At 40.6% G+C, this 27,963-nt stretch overlaps 1 protein-coding gene across 4 annotated transcripts; it reads left to right on the top strand.

Moving 5' to 3' along the window:
* Positions 1 to 1,139: 1,139 nt before the first annotated feature.
* On the top strand, positions 1,140 to 27,938 carry LOC129185627 (rap guanine nucleotide exchange factor 5-like). 4 transcript variants are annotated; one of them, XM_054782936.1, is made up of 19 exons: positions 1,140 to 1,492; positions 8,391 to 8,521; positions 9,033 to 9,133; positions 15,840 to 15,918; positions 16,052 to 16,196; positions 16,286 to 16,383; positions 18,035 to 18,160; positions 18,415 to 18,445; positions 18,597 to 18,675; positions 20,898 to 21,047; positions 21,960 to 22,057; positions 22,233 to 22,355; positions 22,462 to 22,640; positions 25,173 to 25,263; positions 25,375 to 25,425; positions 25,588 to 25,675; positions 25,765 to 25,829; positions 25,899 to 25,953; positions 26,028 to 27,938. In XM_054782936.1, exons 1-19 carry the CDS (start codon positions 1,313 to 1,315, stop codon positions 26,144 to 26,146), a joined length of 1,989 nt encoding a protein of 662 aa, XP_054638911.1. In that variant the 5' UTR covers positions 1,140 to 1,312; the 3' UTR covers positions 26,147 to 27,938. The 4 variants fall into 4 exon arrangements, 3 of the variants coding, with proteins under 3 accessions (XP_054638911.1, XP_054638912.1, XP_054638913.1); XM_054782937.1 differs by lacking the exon at positions 18,035 to 18,160; XM_054782938.1 differs by lacking the exons at positions 1,140 to 1,492; positions 8,391 to 8,521; positions 18,035 to 18,160 and having other exon boundaries at positions 8,546 to 9,133.
* The last annotated feature ends 25 nt before the right edge of the window (positions 27,939 to 27,963 follow it).

The following is a 27,963-nucleotide window of genomic DNA, read 5'->3' on the forward strand; positions in this document are numbered from 1 at the left end:
GCTCCACTGTATTGCTGGATAGTGTAGCCAAGAATCTGATGAAACTAGCACTGCGGTACTATTTTTTCTCTTCAAAATAGATTTGGCCACAGCGAGGTGTCAGATAAAAAAGCTAAATATGATAGACGTAGGAATTGAGGACCTTTTCTCATTTCTCAGTTTGCTGAGTCAGTCCTTTGGCACACCAGCACAAACTGAATGGCCTTGCAAGGACCCAGTCAAGCATCACACTGCTGACAGTGGTAAAAATCAATAGAACCATTATAGATAATACGACTGCCCTTGGTCAGTCTATAGTATGTAACATACCAATGATCCCTCTGTAGCCACCTCACAAACATGAAACATTACATATAACGAGCAAGTTCAAATGATCTTTACAGCAAATGAAGATTTACGTCGCCATACTAAATGACCACTGTAGACCACTGCTGCTTCTTCAGATGGAAGTTGGTCTTAATTAACTGCATTCTAATTCACAGCAAATGAGCACTGTTACTAAAGTCTGATATTTTTAAGATTATTATAAGCCCTTAATGGGGAAATAAACCATACTGGGTAGCTAACACAATTCAGAATTGAATGGATATGCATGTCAGTAAATGGTAGTAGAATGTTGTGATTTTCCATGGACAACTTACAATTAAAAACACACAGGGCTGCGACTAACAATTATTTTGAAGTAGATTCAGCTGAAGCTTGTTGTTTCAAATAATCGACCATGGATGTCCAAAGTGCGTCTCGCGGCACATTCTTAAAACATAATTTAACAAGAAAATACAAAAAAAACATGACAGCAAAATTTGAATGATGGACACAAGGCAATATACTCCTAGCTAATCTGTGACATGCGCATGTATTAAAATCATGTGTGACATTTGCTTAATGTATTGTGTGCATAAATGAACAAAGTTAACAAAGTGTGACCTTCCAGTGCAATGCACCCTGCTGCCCACTCCTAAATCGAGACGCTCTCCCGCATTCAAGAGATTTTCAAACTTCCTTTTTGGGTCTGTTTGGCTGGCCAGATGTTTCCTTGACCTGCCTTGTTTCCCAACTCCCGCCCCTCCCAATGTAGTGAAAGGCAAGGGAAGGGCGAGAGGGAGTTTTGTCATTCACTCTGTATGCGTTCACTCATACCTGGCCTCCCTGGGACTCTCCTCTACAAAGACACACTTGGATTGACTTAGGCTGCACTGACAGAAAGTCAAAAGCCTGCAACTGAAGCTCATTTTAAAGCAGCTCACCTCTTGGCAAATCAGCTCCCAGACACGAGTTGTGCTTGTTTTGTGTCCTGGTTGGAAAGGCAGTGATGTCATGGGACTGTGGTCTGAGGTACTTCTTCTCTGTGTCCCCTACGCTGCAGCCGGGCAGCATGTGCATCCTGCATGATAAGGAGGACTTGTCCAAACTGGAGATGGTCCAGAGACTGGCCAAGGATGGCTGCCGCTTCTTGCAGAATCACAGCAAGGGCCCGGAGAGGACAACTGAGGTGAGCAACACAGAACATTTAGCTACTTTGGCAAGCTTTATAACCTGCAGAGATGTGTATGTGTGAGAAATGACATAATGATGTCATGATAGCAATATTTGCAAAGTCATCTTTCAATCTGGGCTTAGATGACATTTGTAATGTTGCAGTGTTGATGTTTACAGCGAGAGAAGAACAAATGACATGGGAAAACTAGATATTTTATTACTATTTTAGGGATGGTAGTACCAGATTACAGTAACAATAAATACTATGGATGAATTGGTTCGCAGCTGCGTGTTAAGCGGCTGGGAGGACAATGCCCCTTCAAGGTTCTCACCCTGAAAAGGGTGGAGTGCCATCTCTGGGCCGGGGTGAGATCCTGCCCCAAATAGAAAAGTTGAAGTATCTCGGAGTCTTGTTCACGAGTGAGAGACGGATGGAATACGAGATCGAAAGGCGGATTGGTGCGGTGTCTGCAGTGATGCGCTCTCTGAATCGGTCTGTTTGGGCAGCCAAAAGGGAAAGCTCTCAATTTAACGGTCAATCTATGTTCCTACCCTCAACTATGGTCAGGACAAGCGGCCGAAATAAGTTTCCTCCATAGGGTGGCTGGGCTCTCCCTTAGAGATCAGGTGAGAAGCACTGTCGTCCGGGAGAACCTCAGAGTAGAACCGCTGCTCCTCCAAATCGAGGCGAGCCAGATGAGATGGCTCGGGCATCTGGTCAAGATACCTCCTGGACGCCTCCCTGGGGAGGTGTCAGGGCATGTCCAACGAGTAGAATGCCTCGGGGAAGAACCAGGACAAGTTGGGGAGACTATGCCTCTCAACTGAGCCGACTTTGGATAATATTTGGATAGAAAGGATTTAAGTCACTGACTGAGGGCTAATAACCAAATTCTGGATTTCCTCCCTGAAGATGCTTTGCAAGGACTTCACTTGCTGCTTGTTTATGGATCTTGTTGCCTTGTGTCTTCACTAAGTGAAAAGCATGTTCTATTTGCTTGGTATCAGGCCACTTCTTTCAAAGAAAAGTCTTAAGTTGCTTCATCTTGTTACTTCCGTCAGCAATGGTCAGTAAGCACCAGTCAGCATGTTCCATTAGGAACCATACATGACCATGCCATTACACTGCCTCCTGCATGTATGACACATGATGTGGCATGCTTTGGATCATGAGCTGTTCCTCTGAATTGCTGTGATATTGTGTTTATTTTCAACAGTGGAAGGATTTTACCATCATCTATTCTAATGGTCTTTCATGGTCTTCCGGGGCTTTTGCTATTGAGCTCGCCAATGCTTTATTGCTTTAAGATCCTGGAATGGCTGTAAATCCCAAGTACAGTGGAATCTCGATTTTTGTAGGACGAAAATGAAATAATGTCCCGGTTATCGTATGGTCAGTGTGCCTCACAAACTAGTCCCCTAACAAGGTGTCCACACATTGGTGACTCAGTCTCTGGTTCTTTTACAGTTGGGACAAAAAACACTGATTCCTTACAGGCCTTAGAGCAGGGGTCTCAAACCCAATTTACCTGGGGGCCGCTGGAGGTAGAGTCTGAGTGAGGCTGGGCCGCATCAAGTATTGGGGGTAAGGCTGGGAATCTCGGGGTACCTCACGATACGACACGCGATACATGGCTCACAATAACAATAATATCTTGATACAGTAATAGGGTGAATCAAATAAATAAATAAATAATTTCACAGTTTATATTTTGCTGCATTCAGCTGGGATAGGCTCCAGCTTACCCGTGACCCTCATGAAGACAAGCGGTATAGAAAATGGGTGGAATTTTTTTACCACATTTTTTAAGTGACTCACACACTTTTAGTTCAGTGTAGGCTTATGTGTGCATCCTACGAGTAACATTGGCTTGTCGCAGGCCGTATTACACTCATCTTTGAAGACAAGTCAGGCCACAAAATGTGACTTGGCGGGCCGCAAATGGCCCGCGGGCCGCAAGTTTTAGACCCCTGCCTTAGAGGAATCTGTCAAGTGAAACAGCGTCCATGTGGCTCTTCTGTCCCCTCCCCACCTCTCTCCACTCATCTCCTTGTCCACCAACAAGTCTTTAGTGTTGGATTTCAACTGTTGCTCAATAATGGTGAAAGCAAATTCAATTAGTTTTACTTATTAAATGTGTTAAATGTTCTTTAATCCATATCATTTGTCATGAATACGTTATTAATTGCATTTACATTATTTCCTATGGGAAAAATGTATTTGGTTTTCAACTGTTTTGGTTTTTGTCTGACTTTTTGAAACGGTTTAATGACGAAAACCGATGTTCCACTGATGCAAGCTGCATATTTTGATGCAAATCTTAAATGAAAGCTGCAATCACAATCAAACTGTTTTATCTCCAATCCACTGAGGGAGCATACAAATATAAATAAATACAATTATCCTCATATTTGTGACCCTAGTATATTCAGACATACTATAATCTGGTGTCGCTTTCAGTTTCACCCACTGTAAATGTCAATTAAATGGAGTTCCAGACAGTTATGAACAAATAGTAAGTAGGGTGACTGAAGTATGACCACATCACGTCCATTACAAGTCCTCATCACTTTTACAATGATGGCCTCCGACAGACTGAGCTCATAGTGGGCTCGGCTTCCTACCGCCTGGATGCTTGCGCGAAACTGTGTAACAATGGCAGGAAGCACTGACGCAAGTGGCCCAGACCACCATGTCCAGACATCATGTAGCCTCTCAGGGTGGAGTCCGGTGCGTCAGGTCCCCGACCTTTTCTCCAAAGGCTAAATCTCTTTATCTGTGTTGTTATTCAATATAGTGACATTTTGCCTGCACAATGCCTTCGCTTATCTGCGTATGATTACGTATTTGATACAGCAAGCTTTTCTTGTATATTGGAACGTAGTGGAAAATTAAGTATACGAATGACAAGTGCATGTACAGTAGATATAGAGACCTCATTAAATACTTGACATGGATAGAAATATAGAGATTATGCAGCTGAGTCTCCAGATAATGCAATAGTTTACAGTAATCCAATGATGCTGCATGCATACATTACTCATATACATATCTAAATCTGGGCATCAAAGAGCTTAGAGTTCCCAGATGGTGACTGCATGACTATTTCAGTCGAGTGCACTCTGGCTGTTATGCAATCACTTTCAATCTTATTTAGTTTGTATGTTTTCCCCATTGCATGATTTATATTTGTCATTTCATCTAGTTGGACGTGGCTACTTCGTATTAGAATGTGCACTTCCTGTGCAAATGTTTGGCCAAATGTTCAAGTTTTACATAACATGCACATTCTGGTGCTATGATGACAGCTTAGCCAATGAGAACAGAGGTACCTTTGGGGAATAGCAAAGTCAACATCAAATGTTTTTTTGAAAATCAAGCTGGTGTTTGACTCTTTTGCTATCTTTTTTCCACACAACCCGTGAGGAATTTCAATCAAATGTGTGTGATATCAGGACTGACATCTTCCAGGTCCTTTGAGTGTTCCATACCATGCATGCCAGGCGCTGCTGCAGCATCACAGAGCCATGCAAACAGACAGAGAGGGTCCCTCCTCCATCCAGTGGAACGCATCTGTGACCCAGAGAGAGACAATAAAGCATCTAATGCCACATGCGTCTTCAGTAGTATTTACTCTTCTGCAGACAAGAGTCCATTTTAGGAGAACTTAAAGCTGTGAGTGGAGGTCACCTAAGGGCCTGGGAGTTCCGTCCAATTACAAGCATTTTGCTCCAGAGACCTGATTGTTGTTACATCTAATAACCACACGGCTCAGTGTGTGTACTGGAGCTGGATCAATAATTCATTGTGAGGAAAGGTTAGTTTACACATTGACCGCAGCTACGCTAACAAACTCAGTTAATAGTAGTCAACTCGCTTCGCTGTTTTGATACTAGACAGAAAAGCTTTTTGCAAAGACTTAAAGAATTTCTTGTTTTAGCAACGCTGATTTCATTCTTTTCATATATAGTTCTCTCTCAATTAAATACACGATAGCAGTAGGTGAACAAGCATCCTGTTTTCGTGTGCTGTTCTGGCCGTCCTGTTTTGGGGTTTTTTTTAGCAAGTGATGAAAATGTCCTGGTTTTCATCGTTTTTCTGTGAGCCATTAAATTGACCGGCATTAGGGCGCTCCGTTGCATGTGACGCAGTCTGGGCACATTTTCCAATTCATTGTGAAATAGTTGAGTTCATGATGTGAATCAAAGCCATCAAACAATACACTTTTTTTCTACATAACAAGCCGCTACAAGTCAACAGATAACTTTTGTTATAGTTATAAGCGTCTTACCGCTGAGTTAGTTCATCCATAATCAGAATAATAAAGATGAAAGTTGAATCTCCGTGTGTAACTTGAAACGCTGCGGGGGAGCAAGCGCGAAACAGTAGGGGAGCTTAATGTCAGTTGACTGATGACATGCGACAGCTACAAAGTGACGTTTACGCGATCCTCCCAAACTACCTTGGCGATCTACCGGTAGCTTGCGATCGACATAATGGGCACCACTGATGTAAATATTGGTTACATTCCAAAACTTGGGAACGTGAGCATTTGACCTAAGGTTCCTGGCACAAGTATTCTACTCACAATCATGTTTTAGTTCCTGTCTTACAAGTGGCCACCACCTGCAGCACGGGCAACATTAATGTGATAAGAGAAATCCTATCATATAGCGTATCAGCATATCACAATCCACTGAGTTGCTCACTGTTGTTAAATGTTAAGGTCATCGAGGTTAGTGGGTAGCAGTGGAACATAAACAAGATCCTTTGCATATCCTCACAAGAAAAAATCCCACAAGTTGAGGTCTGGGGATCTCGCAGGCCAAGCACACAAAGCAAGGTCTTCGGCCCCCTTCTACAGCACCCCTGTGGCAGTCATTCAAAACTCCTCTTTCCAAAAGTCACTGACTCATTCCATGACGATGCTTGAGAACTGAAGCAGTGCGTCATGAAATCGGTTCATTCTTTTTAAATAACCCTGTATATAGTATTTTGCAATATAAGAAAAAAAAAGACGCATACTTGAAATGTATTGAAATTATAAGGCATCTGTCAGTGAACTTCCAGTATCATTTCAGTATCTCATTGCCGGGTTGAGTGTCCTGGTTTTTGGGAATGAAAATATGGTCACCTTAGATGATAACAGGGCAAGGATTTAGAATGAGCGTCTCTTACACTACACCTTTCCTTCACATACACTACTCTACACCACACATGCATGTTTATAGTTGCAGTTGGAGTGAAATGGCCTTCAGAACTACTTCTAAGTGTGCATGACACAATTTACCGTAATATGAAAGAAAAAATGCATTCAAGGCAAAGACCAACCATATACTGCTTTTGCTACAACTTCTTTGAAAAAAGTCATCAAAACAAGACTTGCACAGTATTGCATATTTGTTTGGACACTATACAGTACCACTGGTAATGTGCCTGGATGCTTGAACGCTTCTGTGCAAAAGGCAATTAGGGCAAAAAAAAAAGAAAAAGCACAACCACTTCCAGGCTGTCTGCACAGCTAATTGCATGCACAGAGATGAGTGTTGCACTGACTGATGGCTCAAGAGAGGAGGTTTGAAAGGTTGAGCCCATGCAGGATGCGTGTGCGTGCACCATACTGTCAGGTCCTCATTAGGGCCAATATCTGTGATGCAAGCACTGCATTGTCAAGTGGCTACTACCAATATTTAGGCTTTCTAGAAGCAGTAACAACAACCGTTGGTGCATAAAACTAGACTCATGACAATGTTTTAGAGTTTGGTTTGATAACTAATGCTGTGAAAATAGAAGGAAATTAACATTGTGATGGTTAGGGTAAAATATTGTTTAGTCATTCATGACACAATATCATGTTTTTATAGTAAAATATAGGAATTTTAGTGCATTATGTTGGTGAAAAGAGACCAGTTGGAGATTATTGTGCAGTGGTGGTTCATATTTAAGACTGTGGTGAACTGCACAAAACACACATTTCCTACACTATCTGAGTATTTAGACATCATGAAGCATGCCGCTAAATATATTGTGTATGCCGGAAAGAAACCCAGCAAGGAATATTTATTATTACCGCATTATCCATAAGTCTTGTCTATGTATATTTTATGCCTACTTCGATTAAATTAAACAAACTGAGAGTCTTGATCGTATTTCATGGGAAAAGCAGCCGCGGTTGTTTGATAGTTGTAGGCGAAAACACAAAATCTAACAAGCCAAACTCGTGTTTTTTGGAGTTATTTTCACGTGTTTTTCCAGGCATGGTTTCACTGATGAATTTCCTTTCACTGTATCTTGATCACCGCTGATGCAACTGAGTTGAAATATAATCAGGATTTTGGCATGGTGTTTTGACTTACTGCATGCTTTGCACTCACACTGCTCGGTGAATAGGTGTGTAAAACAAGAGGGTCTGGCCTGTCACATTGGTGAAGATTTAAAGATGGAACAGAGGTGACCTTTCCAGTCTTTTTAGTGAGGATCTCAAATGTGCAGTATGTTAGTGATTGGATGACGTGGCATTACAAATATGAATGTGAATAAAGAATGATACATGTAAAGGTACTAGGAGACAGCAGAGTATGTTAACTCCACACCACTAAACCTGAAGGCACCAGCCATAATTTAATAGACCCAACATAAGAATCAGTAATTAAAATATGCATGAGCCACTTATGTTAATCCCTGAATGGGCTCCTACTGATAGAGGCTGAATAATGATCTGTGGAAATTTGGCTTCATTTACAGTACAGGCTTTGACAGAGTATTGTGATGGAAATCAGTGGTGATTTGTGTTAGTGGGAGAAAATACAGAGCGGGAGGGAAGGAGGGGGTATCTCCTTGGTGATAATACAATCCATCCCTCTCTCCCTCCCTCATTCCCTCCCTCCCTCCATCTATCTCTCCTGTCCAGCCTGTCCAGAGTGACGAGGCAGTCCGTGTGTTGGAGCGGGGCCGCTGTGTGTTGGTCCTTCAGAGGATGTCGTCACAGCCACCAGCGAGGGGAGGAGGAAGGGAGGCGGAGGAGGAGGCGAGGAAGAGGAGGTAAAGCCACTCACAAATCCCTGCCTTGCTCGCTCTCACTGTGGCTGTCTCCTCTACCTCTACCATTCTCTCTGGATCACTCTCACACTCAGACATGCTTCCATCACAACTCTGTGAGCTCCACTCTTTCCGATCCAGAAATTTGGGAGCTTTAATAGACTAGGGAGGGGGGACACAGGACTTTGGATGGATGGGTGAAGAGGGCATGCAACAGTAACCACGGTAACATTGCCGGCGTGAGGGCAAGGATGCTGCGGGATGAGAGGCTGCTGCTGCACGCAGCCTTGGTGGAGCAGGAGGAGGATGAGGACGAAGACGAGGAAGGGTCTGAGGGGACCAGCAGCAGTGACAGCATCGGCCGGACAGAGCCTCCGACTCTGCCCACGTTCGACGTGCCCTACTTCCGCTACATAGATGACGAGGGCACGGAGGGCGAGGAGGAGTGGAGCAGCAATCGCTCGCTGTCCTCCATGGACGAGGACTCGTCCACTGACTCTGTCGTGTCTGACAGGTACACGGTGGTGTCAGGGACCCCGGAGAAGATCCTGGATCACCTGCTGAATGACCTGGCACTGGATGAGGAGCAGGTGGCATCACAGGGCAAAGAACCAGGTCAGTGGTACACCTTTATCACTAATGCTGTTTATTGGGAACTGGGAATGCAACTTTACAGCTGTCATTCTGTGATGTTGTCACTGTATGTTTGCAAAAGATGCCCTGTATGCTGAGAGCAGGCAGGGTAGCTTTGGAAAGACAACAGACACACTTCCCAGCCTGGCATCAACCACATTTGGCAGCAGGTACACTCATAATGTCACACTGTTGCCAAGGCAGAGGAGACCCTCTGTTGCTAAAGCTTGGATGAGAAACGGTGATTGCAGGGAAAGACTAGCAAGGAGGGGGTGAGTTCTGGAAGGAGCGGAGGAAAGAGAAAGGGAGATACAGTAGATGCCTTCTCTACTGGGCTTGCCTGGGAAGTGGAAGAGGTCACAGTTGATCCGTTGTAGGGATGGAGGCAGGTGAAAGCCCTCACTGGCAGTGATTCTTTGTTTTGAAGAGGAAGTGAATGAAGTTGATTTGAATGTTGTCTCATGGAATGTGTTCAGCAACCAGAGTCAACACAGGAGTGCAGGAATATGAAGATTTAGAACAATGTAATGCGTAGCACATCCCTCCCTGCATGTACACTGACAACCCACTTACCTTTAAGTTCCCTGGGATTGTTGAGGAGTCGTTCAGCATGAGTTGACGATGCGAGCAGTGCACTCAAGGTCTCTGCAGGGAGCGTGATGTCCCAAGGTCAAAGAGCCATACATCTAGAAATAGAAGAAGCAATGAGCCTGAAATTGATCTCCACTGAGTCCTCTGCAATGCTCTGAATTGCAATGACCTCACTTGCTCAATGTGCTCATTCAAGATTCAAGAGTTTTATTGTCATATGCGCAGTAAAACAGGTAGTTCTGCTCTGCAATGAAATTCTTGTTCTGTTCATTCTCCCAAGAAGAAAGAAAACACAAAAAAATGAATAAGAACATGAGAAACATTAATAACAATAAATTAAGCAACAACAACAGAAGAGACATGAATACCAATGAATGAATAAATAAATAGAGTGCTATGAGTGTGTGCGTGTGTTGCGTGCGGCGTGTGTGAGTGCTTCGTTGAGAAGCCTGATGGCCTGTGGGTAAAAGCTGTTTGCCAGTCTTGTGTTCCTGGACTTCGAACTCCTGTAGCGTCTGCCTGATGGTAGGAGTGTGAATAATGAGTGTTGTGGATGTGTGCTGTCCTTGATGAGGTTGTGTGTTCTTCGTAAGACGCGAGATTTATAAATGTCTTGCAGTGAAGGGAGGGCTGCCCCAACAATTATACAGCATGCTGATGGTGTCCCTTGTGAAGCGGCAAAGAAAAAGTCTACTCGGTACTATCTATGAATTTCTATACCGCTTATTTGGTTGAGCGTTGCAGGGATGCCAGCGCCTATCCCACCTGGATAAGGTCAAAAGGCAGACTGCTGACCCTGGACTGGTTGCCAGTCATTCAAAAGCCAATCCAGGATCAGCTGCATGAAAGGCAGCTACGTGAACCACTACATGATACTACCAATTACATTTCAGATCTGCCTCAGTCCATAATCGCTAAATCCAGTTTGTAGCATGTAATGCATGTAATACGGCCTTTGTGTTCAAGAGTGTAAAGATTTTCTACCTCAATGGATTTTAGACTTGCAGCCAATAAGGAGCACATTAACATGCTTATCTGGAAGGCTGTGATAATCAATGTTATGTGTATTATTGAAATGGAAAAAGGATTGTCAGCCTGATTAATTTTATGGTAGATTGACAGAGGGGATCAATGACTCCATGATGAATTTCCTCTGAAAGGACAACCACATTTGTTAATGTTTGGCCTAATGCTTAATGTCATAGAATGGGTACTTTAGAATATAAATGCCGATTACCCACTGGCAATGTGCTGTTAGGGTATTTTAGAATGCTTTTTTGTAGCTTCAAGATGACTTGCAGTTGAGAGGATGTTATACTTTCTTGGGACAGACGTTTTTTAACCTTTTGGATGTTCTCTTGTGTGACGATGACAAATGATGCTGGTTTGAACTCCAGGTTTAGTTGAACTATTATTGTACGATATTGGCATAAAAATTAGATATCGAATCATATCGTATTGGTTTTTCTGCCGATAATGATATCGGTGCACAAGTGAGACCTCATCAAAGTGCACTGTGCTCCACGGAGCAACAAGCTCAGGATGTCTGCCATCTGGGATCACTTACATGTTTTGCCCTCCGATTGCAAAAAAGGGAAAAGAGGTACCACTGCCCGCGATTTCCAGCAATCGCAAAGCAGCTTCATATCACACCAAACAGGAAACAGAAAACAATAATAAGAGCACCAAACAGGAAATGACATGAAGTATACGGAAAACCAAAACTAAAGTCCAACCTGTCATGCGGACATGAAATGAAACACTGTTTATGCGAGGGTGGAGTAAGACGACATCTAATCGACTTCTAATCCAATATCACACTCCAGGAAGAGTCAGTAACATGCATTGTGATTAATTGATTGCATATTGTTGTACTGTATTTGTCTTATTTTGCACAAACTGTTTATCTGTGCAATGCATCCAGTAAAAAAAGCACAATGTGTACATTACACCAAATTAGTTTGAGTGAAGAGCTCATGCTGCCGACATCGGTATCGGTTGATATCGGTGTCAGTAATGGAGTGATGGACAATATCAGATATTGATATTGGTAAGAAAGCCAGTATCGAGCATCTCAACTTCTAAGGCATATTTTTCTAGAAAATGTACCACTTTTATAGAATTCAACTTGAGACGTTCTCTTTTGAATATCTATACACGATTGATATATTACATTATTGTAATTACGTTATTGTACATTAAAAAGCAGTTTGTTGTGGTTTGAGTACAATTCTATGATTTACAGTGGATTGCATTTTGTAGAATATTTTATTATGATTATGAGAACGGATATTTTGTATGTTTCCATGCCATAGGCTTCCTTAGCAATAGACACAGGTGTGATATGGACATCACTAAATATGTTAATTCATCAACAGGTGTAAAACTATTTTAGGAAATTTTTGTATGAAATTCTACTATATTGTCATTCGAACAGGCTGAAATAACAGAACCTCCCTGCTGCTTGTGCCTTGCGCTGTTTGAGTCTTGCCTGCTATCACTTTCCTTGACCATAATATAATCCATTTACAGGAACACTTGAGCATGTGTAACCTTCAGAGGGGCAAAACAACACACGCGGATACATTGGCAGAAAACACATTAGGATGATAGCTGAGCAAGCTCAGATTGCTGTTCAGGAGTGACGTGCGGTGGGGTTCATGACTGGTGAGGCACTGACTCTTTTGGAGGGTCTTTTAAATGGTAACACAGGTTGCTCATTAAGGGGTTAACAACAAAAAAAAGAGAATAATTCACTTTTGAAAAAAAAAGTCTTTAAAAAACTGTTTTCAAATACAATTTAGTCCCATGTATTTTATTTTTTATTAACTAGGAAACACATGTGTTCTTACCTTTGATCTGTATATGAAGTACATGCAAGTTTTGTTACTTTGTTGCAAAAGTCTGATCACCTCCTGGTGAGTTTGGGTAAATAATCCTCCAACTTGGTAGTCAAATTAAGAGCAAAAATATCTTTGATTTTCTGCTAGCTAGAGCTGCTGCTATCAACAACAAAAAAAAAAAAAACGCTGTTTTTTTCCCTCCTTGGAAGAATGCCAGTGAAAAGCACCTTCCAGCTCACACATGCCTGACCCCTTCAGGATGCAGCGGTACTGCAAGTGCCTCCCGTCTGACACTTCTATTTGTTTTACTGTCCCATTAGCAAGAACAATGATGTCACACCATTGTCTATCGAGACAGAAGGATGCCAGACAGAGACAGACATAATAAATGTTTCTGCAACATTCTAATATTGCGAACATGCTGACAAACACAAACTGGCAGGCACTATGGCAGCCTCACTTGATCAGGAAATTCAGTGATTTTACTTAAGAAAATGTTCAAAATGATGGACTCATACAATACAATGCAATAAACAAATATTAATATTTGTTTTATGTTATCATTATTAGCTTTTTTCCCCCATTATGACCGGTGAGTCTCTGTTGTTCAGAGACTTCATCACAGTTTGCAAGGACTCAACTTACACATTAACGTGATTGTCTTATCAACACATTTACAGCCTGACATGGCCAATATGTGTCATTGAAGATAAAGCCATGTGCAGGCTTGTTTGGACTTGCAGGGCTAAATAGGACCGAGGAATCCTCAGTGGGCCAGGGGAAGTCATCATCACAGTCATGAAAGACTTTTTCTCACTTATGTGGCCCTTTTTTTAAATACTGCTTAACACATGAGCCCTGCTTTTAGTACAGTCATACTGATGTAAATATTTTGAAGGTCCAGTATCTAAAAGTGTTGTTACATAGTGGAACCCACAAAGTTGAATGCTGGTTGAATTCCAAGTCTTCTCATTTCACATTTTCCCTCAAAAAATAATGTAAAGCGGATTCATTTGTTCAAGGCTCAAACCGTTGCCATCATAAAACCTTTATGAATTGCCCAGTCAATGTTTTAAGTAACATTTGACATTCCTAATTGTCATGCAAGTATAAATACTTAATCACTGTATAATAAAACTAAAATAAAGTCAAACTCACCCTTTGAAGACCTGACAGACAAGTAAGTTATTTTAGTGATACTGTCACTTTGTGGCGTTTTATAGGTATTGCTGGAATTAATGTTTATCTGTTTGTGGCAAAATAAGAACACATTGAGCCTTGTGGTTGCTTCTATGTACGGTTTTGGTGATGCAGGGGTATCCAAAAGTTTTCCACCCTTGGCCACATACTGACAAATCAAAGGATGCGGGGACCATTAACCTTACACAGGTGGTCCTGGGGTTACGTACGAGTTCCGTTCCTAGACAGTGATGTACTGTAAGTTTTGGCGCAACCTAAATCACTCACACGGCACACAGAACACGTGAAAGATATGTAAAATACAGTAATAGAAATATTAAATACTGTACAATAACTAAATGAAACAGGAATAACGAAGACTGGTTGTCTTGTACACAGGAAGGGTGTTGTAAGGGAGGAGGCTTATTGGGAGGAGGAAGTCTCAATAAAGATTATATTACCTCATATTATACTACATTATACTACATTAACATTGTTCATTTTATAGTAGAAGATCCTTTCAGATTTTCTCAAGGGGCAGCAGCACAACCACAGCTGTAAATCACAGCAGTTCACGCATTCGTTCACACACGCAAATAAAATACACTAATACAAATGCAATGTAAGAGCAATAAAAACAAGCTCAGTTAAACAAATTCAGTTAAAAGAGCCTTGAAGGTGTCGAGTGATACCAGTTCTTTTAGTTTAAAATCTATTGGGAGTTCATTCCAAGAATAACATGTTGCAATTGCAATTCTACAAGCCTTTTTTCCAGCTCAGTGCGCGCTTCAAAGATACCGTCTTTATCCTTAATGATATTCGTCACGTTTCAGCAGCTTGGACTGGGCATGCAGCCAATGTTGATTTCTCCACCGAGCGTCTTACAATGTCTAATTTCACTTTCAATTTGTTTTACATGCTGCCACCAAACGAGTCTGCCTCACTGCTTTGGGAGACATAATTGAGGTTAAACTTAAATAGTTAACTGAAAAGAACAAAAGTGACATTGCCCTTGCTGTCAGAGTAAAGTATTTATCCGCTGACTTATTATACACCACTGCGTGCATGTAACTAGTTATTTATGGCAATGTGTACGTCATCACAAAACACCAAAACTCAGAACGCCGTAAACCTATGACCACCTGTATGTAGAATTATCGGAAAAAACAGTCTGCATGTCAGCGTTGCGTTATTAGTACAGTATTAATATTTACAGTAAACCTTTACTCCTAACATTATGCATTTTTACTCTTCCCCTAACCCTAACCCTAACCCTAACCCTTTTTCCTACAGTCGTCTCTCGCCATTTCGCACTTCAACATTTATTTTTTCAAAAATATATGAATTAATAAATCATACTGTTTCATGGATGAATATTGCCTATTATTGGTAAAAAAAAAACATATATATATGCCTATTGAAGCAAATGTTACGTATTTTCTGCCTAAATGTTGCCTAAATTGAGGGTGTTATACACGCAAAGCTGAAACTCAACTCTGAACCCCGGACATCACTTCCTGTCCACCTCTCTTTCAGGTCCCGTAGGGAAGACATTTATAGCAACACACACGAGAATGAGTCTTATTTATGTCTTAAATGGCTTATTCACTCATATTTTGTCTACCGTATTGAGTAATACGTACAGTACAAGTGTAAAGGTGACTATAGGGGTGTCAAAAGATCTCCAGTAATGTTAAAAACTCTATTTAGAAGGTTGTACAACCTTCTCAATACTGTGTTACTGTAATTGTATTTTTAGGCCAACAAAAGTGACCTGCAGGCAGCAAATGGCCTCGGGCTGCACTTTGGACACCCCTCTTGTTTGAAGTAATAGATAAGCAACATGGCCTCTACTTTGAAAAACCCGTATTGCACTGAGTAGCTATGGTTATCGTCAAAGGTTTTATCTTTCCATCGCTGGCACCCTTCTATGACCATATTACAAAAACGCCAAAGAAAAACAAACAAAATTTGATTCCATTTTTTAGCCATATTTTCCCTGAAGTCTGAATTGTGGCACCGTGTGGTTGTTCAACTTAGGAGTTCCCACTGAAATAATGTGTCTCTGTTTACAGACACACTTCTGGATGACTTTCTGTTGACCTACCCCGTGTTCATGTCAACCAGCGATTTGTGCCAAGCTCTTCTAGGACAATATCCTTCAGCAACAGCAAACATAACGCTTGCCCTCATCACTCCACCAACATCCTTGCTAACAAGCCTTAAGTCACAATTACACTCCGTACATTTGAAGTCAGGCTGTGTTGACGCCTTAACCCATCTCCACTTATTGCTGCAAACGATGCAGAGTGAAAGAGCAAGCCATGGAGGCTCTGGAGAGGAAACAGAAAGTAGTGCACCTGGTGTCGCAGTGGATGCAGCTCTGCAGGGACTTCCTGAGAGAGGACGAACATGTCAAATTGTTCATGAAGGTAGAGGACAAATGTATTTTTTTAAAAAAGGGTGTGAGCGTTGCTTGTGGGCATAACAGGGTGTAATGGAAATAGACGTTTCCTTCCAGACTTTGTACCGCTACATGGTGGATGACATTTACGAGCACCCAGCGTTGGAGGGTGACGTGAGAGAGCTGCAGAAGCTCTACCAGTTGCATCGCAGGAAGTAAGTATTAAAAGGTCATTAATGACAAATTACTAGTCACATTGTAATTATTTGCAAAAGGGAATCATAATCTTTGGGTAAGAATGAACCACTGCAGCTCAGACTGGACGTTCAGTGTCCTTTCACCACACAGAGAAAGAGCTTCTCTGCTTGCAGCTTTTTAAAGCGTCTCATCAATGCATCCTTACAAAGGCTGAAAAAGAAATGTAGTGTAAAAGTCGAGGAGCTTTTTATGTTGAATCTCCCAACTACAGGGAATACAGAAACTTTTCAAAGGAAAGAAAAGTTTGTGTATCTTGACAAAAAAGAAGAAGCTGCACATAAATTAACATCCTCACTGAACTCTGCACTCTTCAGCTCTTACAAATGGACTTGTGCACTGAGACGATAAATGCAGCAAAAATACAGTCAGAAATGCTGTGCAACTATCCATTTTGGAGACGTTTTGCTTGGGGAGATAGAGCTTTTTGATGTTGCCACATTAGATTGGGGGACATAACCAGGTTACTGAAGCAAGACTGCAATTTTAAGAGCCACATTTTGGCACATTCTGTCCTTGCAAGATAATAACCAAGCTCATTTTTAATGGAAGCTGCAGCTCATTGCATCGTCTCATTTCTCTGCATGAAAATATGCAAATAATTTGACTTCGGTGGTCAAATAAACACTAGACTACTACATTTGCATAAACACACCTGTACAAAGTCAGGCGTGTTATATTGTGCCCCTATTTCCTGCAATATCGTGTGTTTTATTTTGTTCTATTTTTTATGGCTTTACCATAAAATAAGACCATATTTATTGTGTCTTGGCTTGTAATGATAGCTATAAATGTAGGCCATATCAAGTTCTATAAGAATGAATTATTAATATGTACAGTATTACATTATTACACATACCTGTTTCGTTTATTGTTATTGTGAAAGTTAAGCTGCTGTACATTAATTTAAAAAGGTTTAAAGTATTAAAAAAAAATGAAAAAACAAAGTGAAAACAATTCTAAATTGGATTAGCGGCAATTGTACAAGATTCACTGAGAAATGAAGGACAATGGCCTATCTCACAATGTTAACCATGTGGAAGATATCTGCATCAAAATTCAAAAGGTTTGTCCTTAACCCATGACCCACCCATTCACAAGGTTTAGAGTAAATTTGTCATTTTTAAGTAATTCTGTTCACTAACAAACAAACAGCTACGGTCCTCCAGGAGCCAGACACATCACCATGTGTGACGGCCCCCCTATTCCCCTCTCTGTGGACCGCATCCTCCAATCAGAGTATCCCTGGGGACGCTCTGACCTGCTGCCCCATTAGGAGCTAGTGCAAATGATCCGACCTGATGGTGCCTCATTCCCACTCACTTTCAGAGGAGGACCCACCACAACAGCCGCTCATATAAAGCCAGACACTTTGTGTGGGTGTTACTAAATGACATTCTACACTATTTATGGCCTTTTCTTTTTTACAATGAGGCCCATTGGGAGTACAAGATTGGGCTGCTTTGTGCAACAGCGGGAGTGCAGACTGACTCAATCTAGCTTTTAAGCAAAAAGAAAGCCTGTTGTTTGTTTCAAAGAGCTTAGCAACTCAATTGCATTGCTTCTCTTGTAGAAACTGAAATACATTGCAATATTTTTTTATGAGCTCAGGACGGCTGCTGCCCAGGCAGTGGGTCTCTCAGGGCAGGCTTTGTGCCAACGCACCCATTGTGATGCAAAGCACCATCACAGACACAGGGGGCTAACCGTCATAGCCGTCCATCAAGCTGCACCGAGGTGAATATAGGCTGAACAAATAAACACATCACACTGAAAAGTCAAAAAAAAAATCTACAAAGCAATCTACTCTCACCTTCTTGACATTGAGTTTAAATAATGAAGTGAAGCCAGCACATACCCTTGACTTTGATTATAGACTGCGTGGGAGATGCATTTATGCAAATCAAAAAAAACTTCAAGGGCTAAATAATGAAACATTTGTGGGCCTATGTTGGTGCTTTATTGTTTAATTTATCATTTTTTTCTTTTAGCACGGTGGAGGAATATTCCCCGCAAAGAAAGGTGAGTGTTTTTTTTCTATTATGTAATAAATAGGCCATACTCAATACTGTGTACTTACTGTTTTAGGTGTTGGAAGATTATGTCTGCACATTTCCTGTCTAGTTTGACATTGTTCTTTGTTATCCAAATCCACGCATCTCACTTCTTCCAGAGCAAAGCGCTTTTCCACCAATTGAGCCTGAAAGACAACGGCCTCCTGCCCAGGGCCACGCAAAGAGAGACAAAGGAAGGTGAGTCGTAAAAACACACACACGTAAATGTATTCTAGTGAGGTATATTCTCTGCAGTATCACAATGGGAATTCTTCAGACAACTGACAGTCTGACATGCACATTCCTGAGTTATGACAGGGCCCCTGGAAAACAATACAAAAGCAGCAGTATGTTGTGCTGCTGGGAAGCGGTAAATTAGTTGATGACGGCTGCTGGGTTGAAAACAGAAGACGGCATGTAGTTCCTGGAAAGCACGTGAGGGAAACCAGTGGAAAATTATACATTCTATTTCAATCCAGTAGGGATCTTGCTTAGACAAAGTTCTTGTATGCCTACACTTCGTGACAAGGAACATGTGTCTATTGTTGAGTGTTTGGATATACAAGTAGGCCTAATTCGAAATCTACAATGTTCTTGCTTCGACAGAAAGATAATTCACAATCAAATGTATCTTTTACTGTACCATTAACATATTGGGTCTAATATGACACATTCTCCAAGCCTGAGGTCTTTACAAGGATCTTCTATTCAATGTACATTTGAAATTGTTAGACGTAGTTGACAGGATTATCATGGTTTTAGTGAGTGGCTCTGATTTTAACTGTAATTGCATCCTGTAAGGTGATTTGCAGTGGAAGTCATTGATTTTGCAAAATATGCACACAATATCTGCTACACAGGTAACATACCAGGAGAAAACCTGCACAAGCATGCGGTGCCAGGATATTACATCTATAAATTAGATTAGATTAAATCTTCTGACTTGAGATAGGAAGGAATAGGTGGTAAAAGTTACTGTATTTCCTGAACTATAAGTCACACTTATTTTCATTTTTGCGCGGGTCCTGCGACTTATATATGTTTTTTTATAACTGGCAGCTGCGAGAGGGCGTTCTAGGCTTGTGTGCCAGTCAATCAGTCCTGTACCACTGAAAATCTACAATGTAGACATCAACTTATAAAGACAACTGAGGAGCTATCCACACGGAAACGTTTTCAGGTCAAAACGGCAAAGTGAATATTTCAACAGACATGACTCACCTCAGTCGACATTCTCCTGATATTTTGTTGTCTTATACTCTACAATTATTCGCATAAGACTTATGCACATCCGTTCTTTTTTCTTCTACTGTATGGCGTGGAGTGTCACGTGGTTCCGTCTGCATGCCTGTTCACAACAGGCAGTTGTAAAGACAACAGAGGAAGACGGAACACAAATGCCCCCAAAAAGAAAATCATATTCTGCAGATTACAAGTTGCAAGTAGTGAAATATGCAGCCGAAAACTTTAATCGAGCAGCAGAAAGAAAGTTTGGAGTGAATAACAAACTTGTGAGAGACTAGCTCGGACGATAGAAGAAGAAAACAAAAAAAAAAAAACGAAATCGCAGGCTAAAAGCTAGACGGCCACAGCTAGAGGAACAAGTTCACAAATGGGTGCTTGAACAATGTGCTGCTGGGAGAGCTTGTCAACAGTGCAGTTACGTCTCCACGGCCAAGTAGGTGCCAAGGCGATGAATATACAGTCAAGGAAAAAATGATTAACCCACCCTTGTTTCTTCACTTTATTGATCCATTTGAATGCCTGGTACAACTAAAGGTACATTTGTTTGGACAAATATGATGATGATAACAAATATAGCTCATAAGAGTTGAATTTAAGAGGTGATATCTAGCAACTTCCATGGTTTTCTTGATAATAACCAAAATCACTTAAGTTCTTACATGAATAGCTATAGCATTGTACTGCCAATAAATTTAACTAGCTATTTTTGTTGTCATTGTTATATTTGTCCAAACAAAGGTACCTTTAGTTGTATCAGGCATTCAAATGAACAAGAAATTGAAGAAACAAGGCTGGTCTAATCATTTTTTCCATGACTGTAGATGACTTTGTAAGATTTTTAGGCTATAGTTATCCGAATAACTGTTAATATGTTATGTTAACATACCACCTATTCAGATTACGTTAACAGACAGCTATTTAGCCTGTTCTCCTTTTTATTGTTATTACTATAACTTGCCTTTCAAGGTGAAATGTAATTTCCCCCCCAAAATGCGACTTACGTATAGTCCATTGTGACTTACATATGTTTTTTTACTCTTCACTGTACTGTACATTTTTGGCTGGTGCAACTTATAGTCCGGAAAATACGGTACTTAGTTTGCAGTGTTGTGGAACTGTACTGCGAAAAATATGTATTTTTCTGTTTTGTAAGTATTGTTCTGCCTGTGTTATAGTGCCGTGTCATGTGTACATTACGATGGACTCTTACCTGAGTATGAGGGCCCAACCTGGGATTGTGGCTCAGGAGCTGCTGCATGTGGTGGCGGAGAGGATGGACATGTCCCAGGGGGAACTGGTGCTGGTGGCTGTCACTTATCCTGGAGGTAAACACTTCTGTATAAGGTCACATTTACATTTACAGCAACCATTTTATGTCTTCTCAAGGATCGATATTATAGAAATGAAATTGCATGTAACTTAATAATAATCAGTAGGCGTGTCATGAGACAATACGCGAGATCGACGAGAACAAGACGAGATTTTAACATTACTTTTAAGAAAGGTAAAATGAAAAAAATATATGAGAATATATTGCTATCTATTAATTTAATTTCTATTACATTACCTTGCATTGCTCTTCACAAGGCTCGGCACTCTGTGTGTACGCTACTGGCCCCGCCTCCACCCACTGAGACAAAGAGACTGTATGACTGACAAAAGGGCTCACTCCGTTTGCACCGTTGTTCTTTGGACCAAATGCACCAAGGTGCTGAAACCAATGCCCAAATTTTTTAACAACCCTTGTCACGTTTTAATCTCGTGAGAGCTTGTGACACACCTACTTCCTTTACAAAGATAATAATGCTCAGTTTGACAGTGTCGGAGAGGTGTTAAGTTAACAATATGTTTAATATTGTGGTTGTAGTTTGCAGTTGATGAACTGCATTGGATGTCGGTAATGTTTCACCCTTCTTTTGCAGCTCTTAGTATGAGGCAATGCAGTACTACACCACTATAAACCACACACACTATGATATAAATACTTAAAGTGTATACACTGTCTGACATATACAGTTCTTGAATTGGATGTCGTTAGTTTGTTTGAAATTCTAAACATGTTAACCAATAGACATGCTTTTCATGATGACCTGGCAGTTAAAAGAAGCATTTGATAGTCTATCAGTAAACAGTGCAGTCAGTGGCTGCCCTATGGAGTCCCATCTTTTCCATGCTGCTTGACAAATTCTCCCTGATGTCTGTTCTTTGTGATATGCGATACATTTCTCCTCCTGTAGGCAGACTACTCCTGCAGCCTCACGACAGAGTTTTTTCTCATTTGCTGCGGCCGGTGGGAAGACTGCATGTTTGCAGGAAGGATCTGGGTGAAGTCATGGTAGGAAGACCACTGGCATATCAGGCCATTACATAAAATAGAAATGAAAAGCTTCCACTCCTCTTGAAAGAATTTCTACAGTAACATTTCTGAGGGGTTTCTGATGTTGGACCTGACTCTCAGAGTGGATCATCAGCATCTGCATGATGTTCTCTTTCTTTTTATTCATCTTCAGAACCCATTAACAGAAAACTCCAAACTGCAACAGAGAACTGCTCGCATGCTTAGTTTAAACACTTGGGACGTGGCTGCAGCTCTCAGCAACATTGACTGGACCATCTTTGACTCCATACATGAGGTTTGTGCCACATTTGGTCATTTCCTGCATTATTGTGTCAATGATGTGCCTGTGTTTCTAAGTGACAGAGACTGTTGACTCATGAGCTGTGTTCTTTTTTCCGCAGCAAGAGCTCATCTACTTCACATTCAGACGTCATAATAGCGGCAGCCACACGGCGGCGCTAGAGCGGCTGCTGCAGCGCTGCAATGAGCTCCAGCTGTGGGTGATGACCGAGGTGCTGCTGTGCACAGCCCTCTGCCAAAGAGTACAACTCATCAAGAAATTCATCAAGATAGCTGACCAGTAAGCATCTGTCTATATCAGCAAAGCATACCGCATCATGTTTCACCTATCCATCTATCTATCCATCTAAGCAAGTAACAGATCAAAATATACAATATACGCTTCTCTCTCGCTCCCTCTCTTTCTATATATCTGTATGTACAGGTATGTGTGTGTGTGTGTGTGTGTGTGTGTGTCTTTGTGTATAAAATGTATGTATAGACAGTGGAACCTTGGTTTGCATTATTAATTTGTTCCAGAAGGTCTGACTTGGATTATTTTCCTTTAAGAAATGATGTAAATCCAATTTATCTATTCCAGAAAGCCAAAAATGTTAACACAAAACACATTTTTATAGTCCTACAATTATAGTTTTACTTGCAGAAAACAATTTCATTCGAAATGCACATAAATACAGTCACCTCTTGTTTATTGCGATTAATTTGTTCCAGACTCGACCGTGATAAGTGAATATTCATAAATGGAATATGTTCGTAATCGCATAGAAAACATGTCTACAATCTTCTAAATACTGTTTTTAACATTATTAGAGCCTTATAGACATGGAATAACACCCATACAATATAGTCACATTTACAATTGTATTACCCAATATAGAAGATCAGAGAAAATTCACCATATGAGACGAATAAAATGACACAGACTCACACGTTAGCAGTTCCTTGTTGTTTTTCCTTGACAGCTTACTTCCCACGATGGCTATTGTCTCGTCAATGTATTGTAATGGCGGCCTTAAATGACTTCACACTCGTATTACCCAATATCGTAGTCATAATAAAAGTAAATAAGCCATTTAAGACATAAGCAAAACTCCACAGTAAATGTGTTCCCTTGCATCACATTCCCTTCAAACATCGACACCTAGTGGCCAATGTAAAATATTACATTACATATGTATTGTTACATATTACATATTACATATTACAAGTACTTTGTATTTTAGTTCATTTAGTTAATTAATTTTTAGTTAATTTAGTTAATTTAGTTAATTTAGTTAATTAATTTTTAGTTAATTAACTAAAATCAATTAGTTAATTTAGCCATTTTATGCTTCAAAATCTTAATTTAGGCCAAGAATAAATACAATTTGCTTAAGTCAGTCAATCCCAGCCATTTTTCAAAAGACAACCCGCTCACTACCAGCCATTGTAGACAATTTTGACTGATCTTTCAAGGCACACAGAATATTGTGTTCTATGGCTATATAAACATGGAACAAGTTATATAAACATGGAAAAAGTTTGTTTCTACCTTTTCCTGTTCTTTAGTAAATGTATTAAAAACATGACAAGATGCACGCCATATTGTACGGTAACCTGAGAAAAACCAAGGTAAAACTGTGGTTAAAATCTTCCAAAAAAACTCTCTAAACGGGGTGGATGCTAAACAAGGTTCCACTGTTCCACTTTCTAAATACATTTTTAAACATTATTAGAGCTGTGTAGACATGAAATAACACCCATATAGTCACCTTTACACTCCTATTATTCTTTATGTCAATTTGCTAATGCGCAGGTCACGGGATCACTGCGGGGACACAATAGACGGCCACAACTGCATAGCATGCTAGCGTGCTTACTAGTTAACCTCCAATTAACTTATTTTAAACTTAAGAAAGTGTTTCGAACGGAGTGAGGGAAAAAAGACAAATAAGTCAAAAACTTAACCACTTCCACAAGGAATATGGGAACTTCTTTTCACTCTATCAGACAGACATGCCATGGCTGACTACATGCAGTGCGATGTTAATGTAAGGGATAGCTCAGATCAGCAGTGTACTACATCAACGGTGACTTACCCCCCGATTGGTTCCGTGAGTCTACTTTTGGTCGGATTTCCGTGGCGAGGAAACGTAGTTCCGCTTAGTTGCTGGGTCCTATAAGTAAAGAGTTTGGCTTCTCAAAACAATAGAGTAATACAAAAGAGTAATACATTTGCATCAGAAAAATGCCTCCTCGAAAAAAAATCAGACCTCACAAATCGCTCTGTGTTATACTTGTCTCCCACCATATCCCCTGCGCACTGTCGCCTCTCCATTCTTGTGTATGTGATGAAGACGCTCGCATCTTCATCTGCTGTGGAACACACACGTAAACAAGATCCGTCGCAGAAGACGATTTGAGCGTCTTCATCACGTACATAAGAATGGAGAGCCGACTGCGCAGGAATATGACCACGAAACAGCAATCGTTTATTTATTTTGAAAACCGCGATAGAGTGAGGGAGCGATCAGATTTGATCAGTCGAATTTGACTCAGTTAACCGAGATGTAGCGAGGGATGACTGTATGTATAGACTGTATATGCAGCAGTTTTCAAAGTATGAGTCGTGCCAAAAGATTTTGGAGGAGGGACAGCAACTTGAGAAAAATAACTTAAAACCCGCTGACGTCTATTAGTTCACTTTGTACCGCACTTTGAAAACCAGCTATGGTATGGGGATGCTTCCCCCTCTAGTGGTATATCAATAAACTGCACCAATTTATATGCTGTTGAACTGTTACAAGTGACAACGCTGCATGTTGTTTGTCAGCTGCAAAGCACAGAGGAACCTCCACTGTTTCTTTGCTATCATAATGGGCCTCAACACTGCAGCTGTCAGCCGCCTCAGTCAGACATGGGAGGTAATTATAATGTCTTATAATTATTGAGTATAATATTTGTTATTATTAGTCATATTATTTCATAATTTATATATAATTTGTATTTATTTATTGATATATTTGTTCTTGTAGAAAATTCCTGGGAAATTCAAGAAGCTGTTTTCAGAGCTGGAGACCATCACGGTACTCCTTATCAATTCCTTTTTGAATACAAATTCAATGCAAAAAACCCCCCCAAAAAAAACAAACATCAATGCTTAAGTGACTAAACACTTCTCCAATTCTTTTTAGGCATACATTGTTTGCCCCGCTGAGATTCCCAACACATTTGCTTTGTTTTCACAGGATCCATCGCTGAACCATAAGGCCTACAGGGACACCTTCAAGAAGATGAAGGCGCCAAAGATCCCCTTTCTTCCTCTGCTACTTAAAGGTACAGTATATTCATAATCCACATGCTTTAGAAACACAGCAGTAGAACACCAACAATACCTTGAAACTAAACATCTAGTTTTTCCCCAGATATCACATTCATTCACGAAGGCAACAAGACGTTTCATGATAATCTGGTAAATTTTGAAAAGCTGGTAAGTCACTGAAGAGACAAGCTGTTGCATTTAACATAAAATACTAAATAAAGTGCTCTTCTTCTTCAGCACATGATAGCAGACACAGTCCGCATCATCAGGCAGTGTCAGAAATATCACTTGGGTCAGTATTGCGATTGTGCCTTAAAAGATAAAGTATGCTTCTGCAGAATGATTCAATGTTATATGTTCTCCCAGTGAACGGCATCAGCCAGAAGAGCGGTACAGATGTGCGTGCCTATATGGATTACCTTCACATCATTGACAATCAGCAGACCCTGTTTGAACTGTCACACAGGCTGGAGCCTCGCCCTTGAGAGGAACGACATCTTACTGTAGCCTACTGACTCTTCCAACAACTCAGGGCCATGTCAGCAATCCGAGGTCTTGCACCTGGACGACCACCAGAGGGAGTTGGTCAATCAGGAAATTGTTATCAGTGACAGCATTGTTTTTGTTACAACATATATTTTTGTAAAGGCTCACCACAGTATCACTGATACAGATATGTTAGTATTATTTTGCTGCATTTCTCATCCAACTTGTTGCCTGAATGACGCATTGATGGAGATGTGCAAACTGCTGCTATTGCTCTTATGTCCACTAGGTGGCAGCATTTAGCATACGTTATTGCTCGACTTAGTCTCTTCTGCGGAGGTTTAAACTACACCAGACCGACAGCGGCAAGTACAGAGACAACATGGATACAGGATGAAAAATGCATAGGAAGTGCAGTGGATCCCCGCACATTCGCCATTCATGGTGCTGCAATTTTGCAGACTATTGGAAAAAAATATTTCTTTTTTTCTCAGAAAATAGGACAATTTTTCTTCCGCAGAAAACACTCCTCATTCACCCAAAGTCAGTAACAATTTATAAAAACGTGATACATATTCATGTACCACTACTTAAAAAACTCTTTTTTGTTTGGTCACTTGATAATCTTTGATTAGCTTTGCAGCCAAGAATTATATAGCACATTCATTCATTAAGATGGCAGAATGGCAATGACAACCATGGATTGTTAAATCAAATTTAACCAAAGAGTGTTCTAGCAAAGAAATCTGGTTGAGTTTAGCATAATCCCTCCTACTGTTAAATCTGCATAATATCAAAGTCTCTGTCCATCGTGGTTACATTGTGGAATATTGACTGTAGTGTAGTGTTTCCCAACGTTTACTGAGCCAAGGCATGTATTTTACATGAGAAAAATCAATGAACAGATACATTTGTAGTAAATAATTAAGTTCATAATTTTTGGATCAATTGTGTGAAATTGTGTGATCATTTCCTGCGGCACACCTGAAGGTCTCTCACACTGATGTGCAGCGGCACAGAGGTTGGGAATCACTGCCGTAGTGTGTTAGAGAAGGTTAAATACAATTTGTGGTATTAGTGCAGGAAATTCTTATGAGGGGAAAAAATACAAACCACAGGATTCATTGCGGGTGAAAGGTCAAGTACGTTAGTGCCAAAAAAAACCCCAACACAGTTCCCATTCAAATAAATGCCGCAGACAATCAAGATAACATAACAGCAAGACACACTCGACCATATCAGACCATATTTTCTACTCAAATCTCTTTGCAATGCATTTTTCCCTCAGACAAAATCAAAATGTGCTGTTTCTTATTGGCATTCCTGCCAGAATGTGTGTAGTTCAACCACAGGAAGCACCACCGGATGTATATTCTAGTATGTTGTCTGGATAACATGGCATTATTAAGTAAGGGACAGTTCATGTAAAGTTATACACTTTACTCATTTCTGACTTAAAGTTGTTGCTGCTGCCCTAAATCTAGATTATTTTAGGTGAAGTGTCGGAGTGATACATAGAATGTATATTATCTTTATTGGTGTAGTTTTAATCATGACAGTGGGAGAATCTATGACCCTGCAAACAAGGAATATTTTTTTCTATTTATACTGTATTGATAAAAGAATGTGTGTGCATATTCTAGATAATGTTTCAGAATAATTTATCCCAATGGTCTCCACATGTAACTGTTATTATGGTTTTGTGAGCACTGTTTTAACTGGTCAGAGTGACATGGCAAACCGTGGATTGACCCAGTGTGCACGGAATAAAATATTTTTCATCAAAATGAGCTATTGACTGTCAAATGTGACTTTT

Source organism: Dunckerocampus dactyliophorus, chromosome 7, assembly GCF_027744805.1.
Source record: "Dunckerocampus dactyliophorus isolate RoL2022-P2 chromosome 7, RoL_Ddac_1.1, whole genome shotgun sequence".
Taxonomy (NCBI): Eukaryota; Metazoa; Chordata; class Actinopteri; order Syngnathiformes; family Syngnathidae; genus Dunckerocampus; species Dunckerocampus dactyliophorus.

Coding starts and splice junctions, on each gene's coding strand:
- LOC129185627 (XM_054782936.1), top strand. CDS start 1,313: ATGTCATGGGACTGTGGTCTGAGGTACTTCTTCTCTGTGTCCCCTACG. Junction 15,919..16,051: donor TGCCAAGCTCTTCTAGGACA/ATATCCTTCAGC, acceptor ACCCATCTCCAC/TTATTGCTGCAAACGATGCA. Junction 21,048..21,959: donor GGCTGTCACTTATCCTGGAG/GTAAACACTTCT, acceptor CTCCTCCTGTAG/GCAGACTACTCCTGCAGCCT.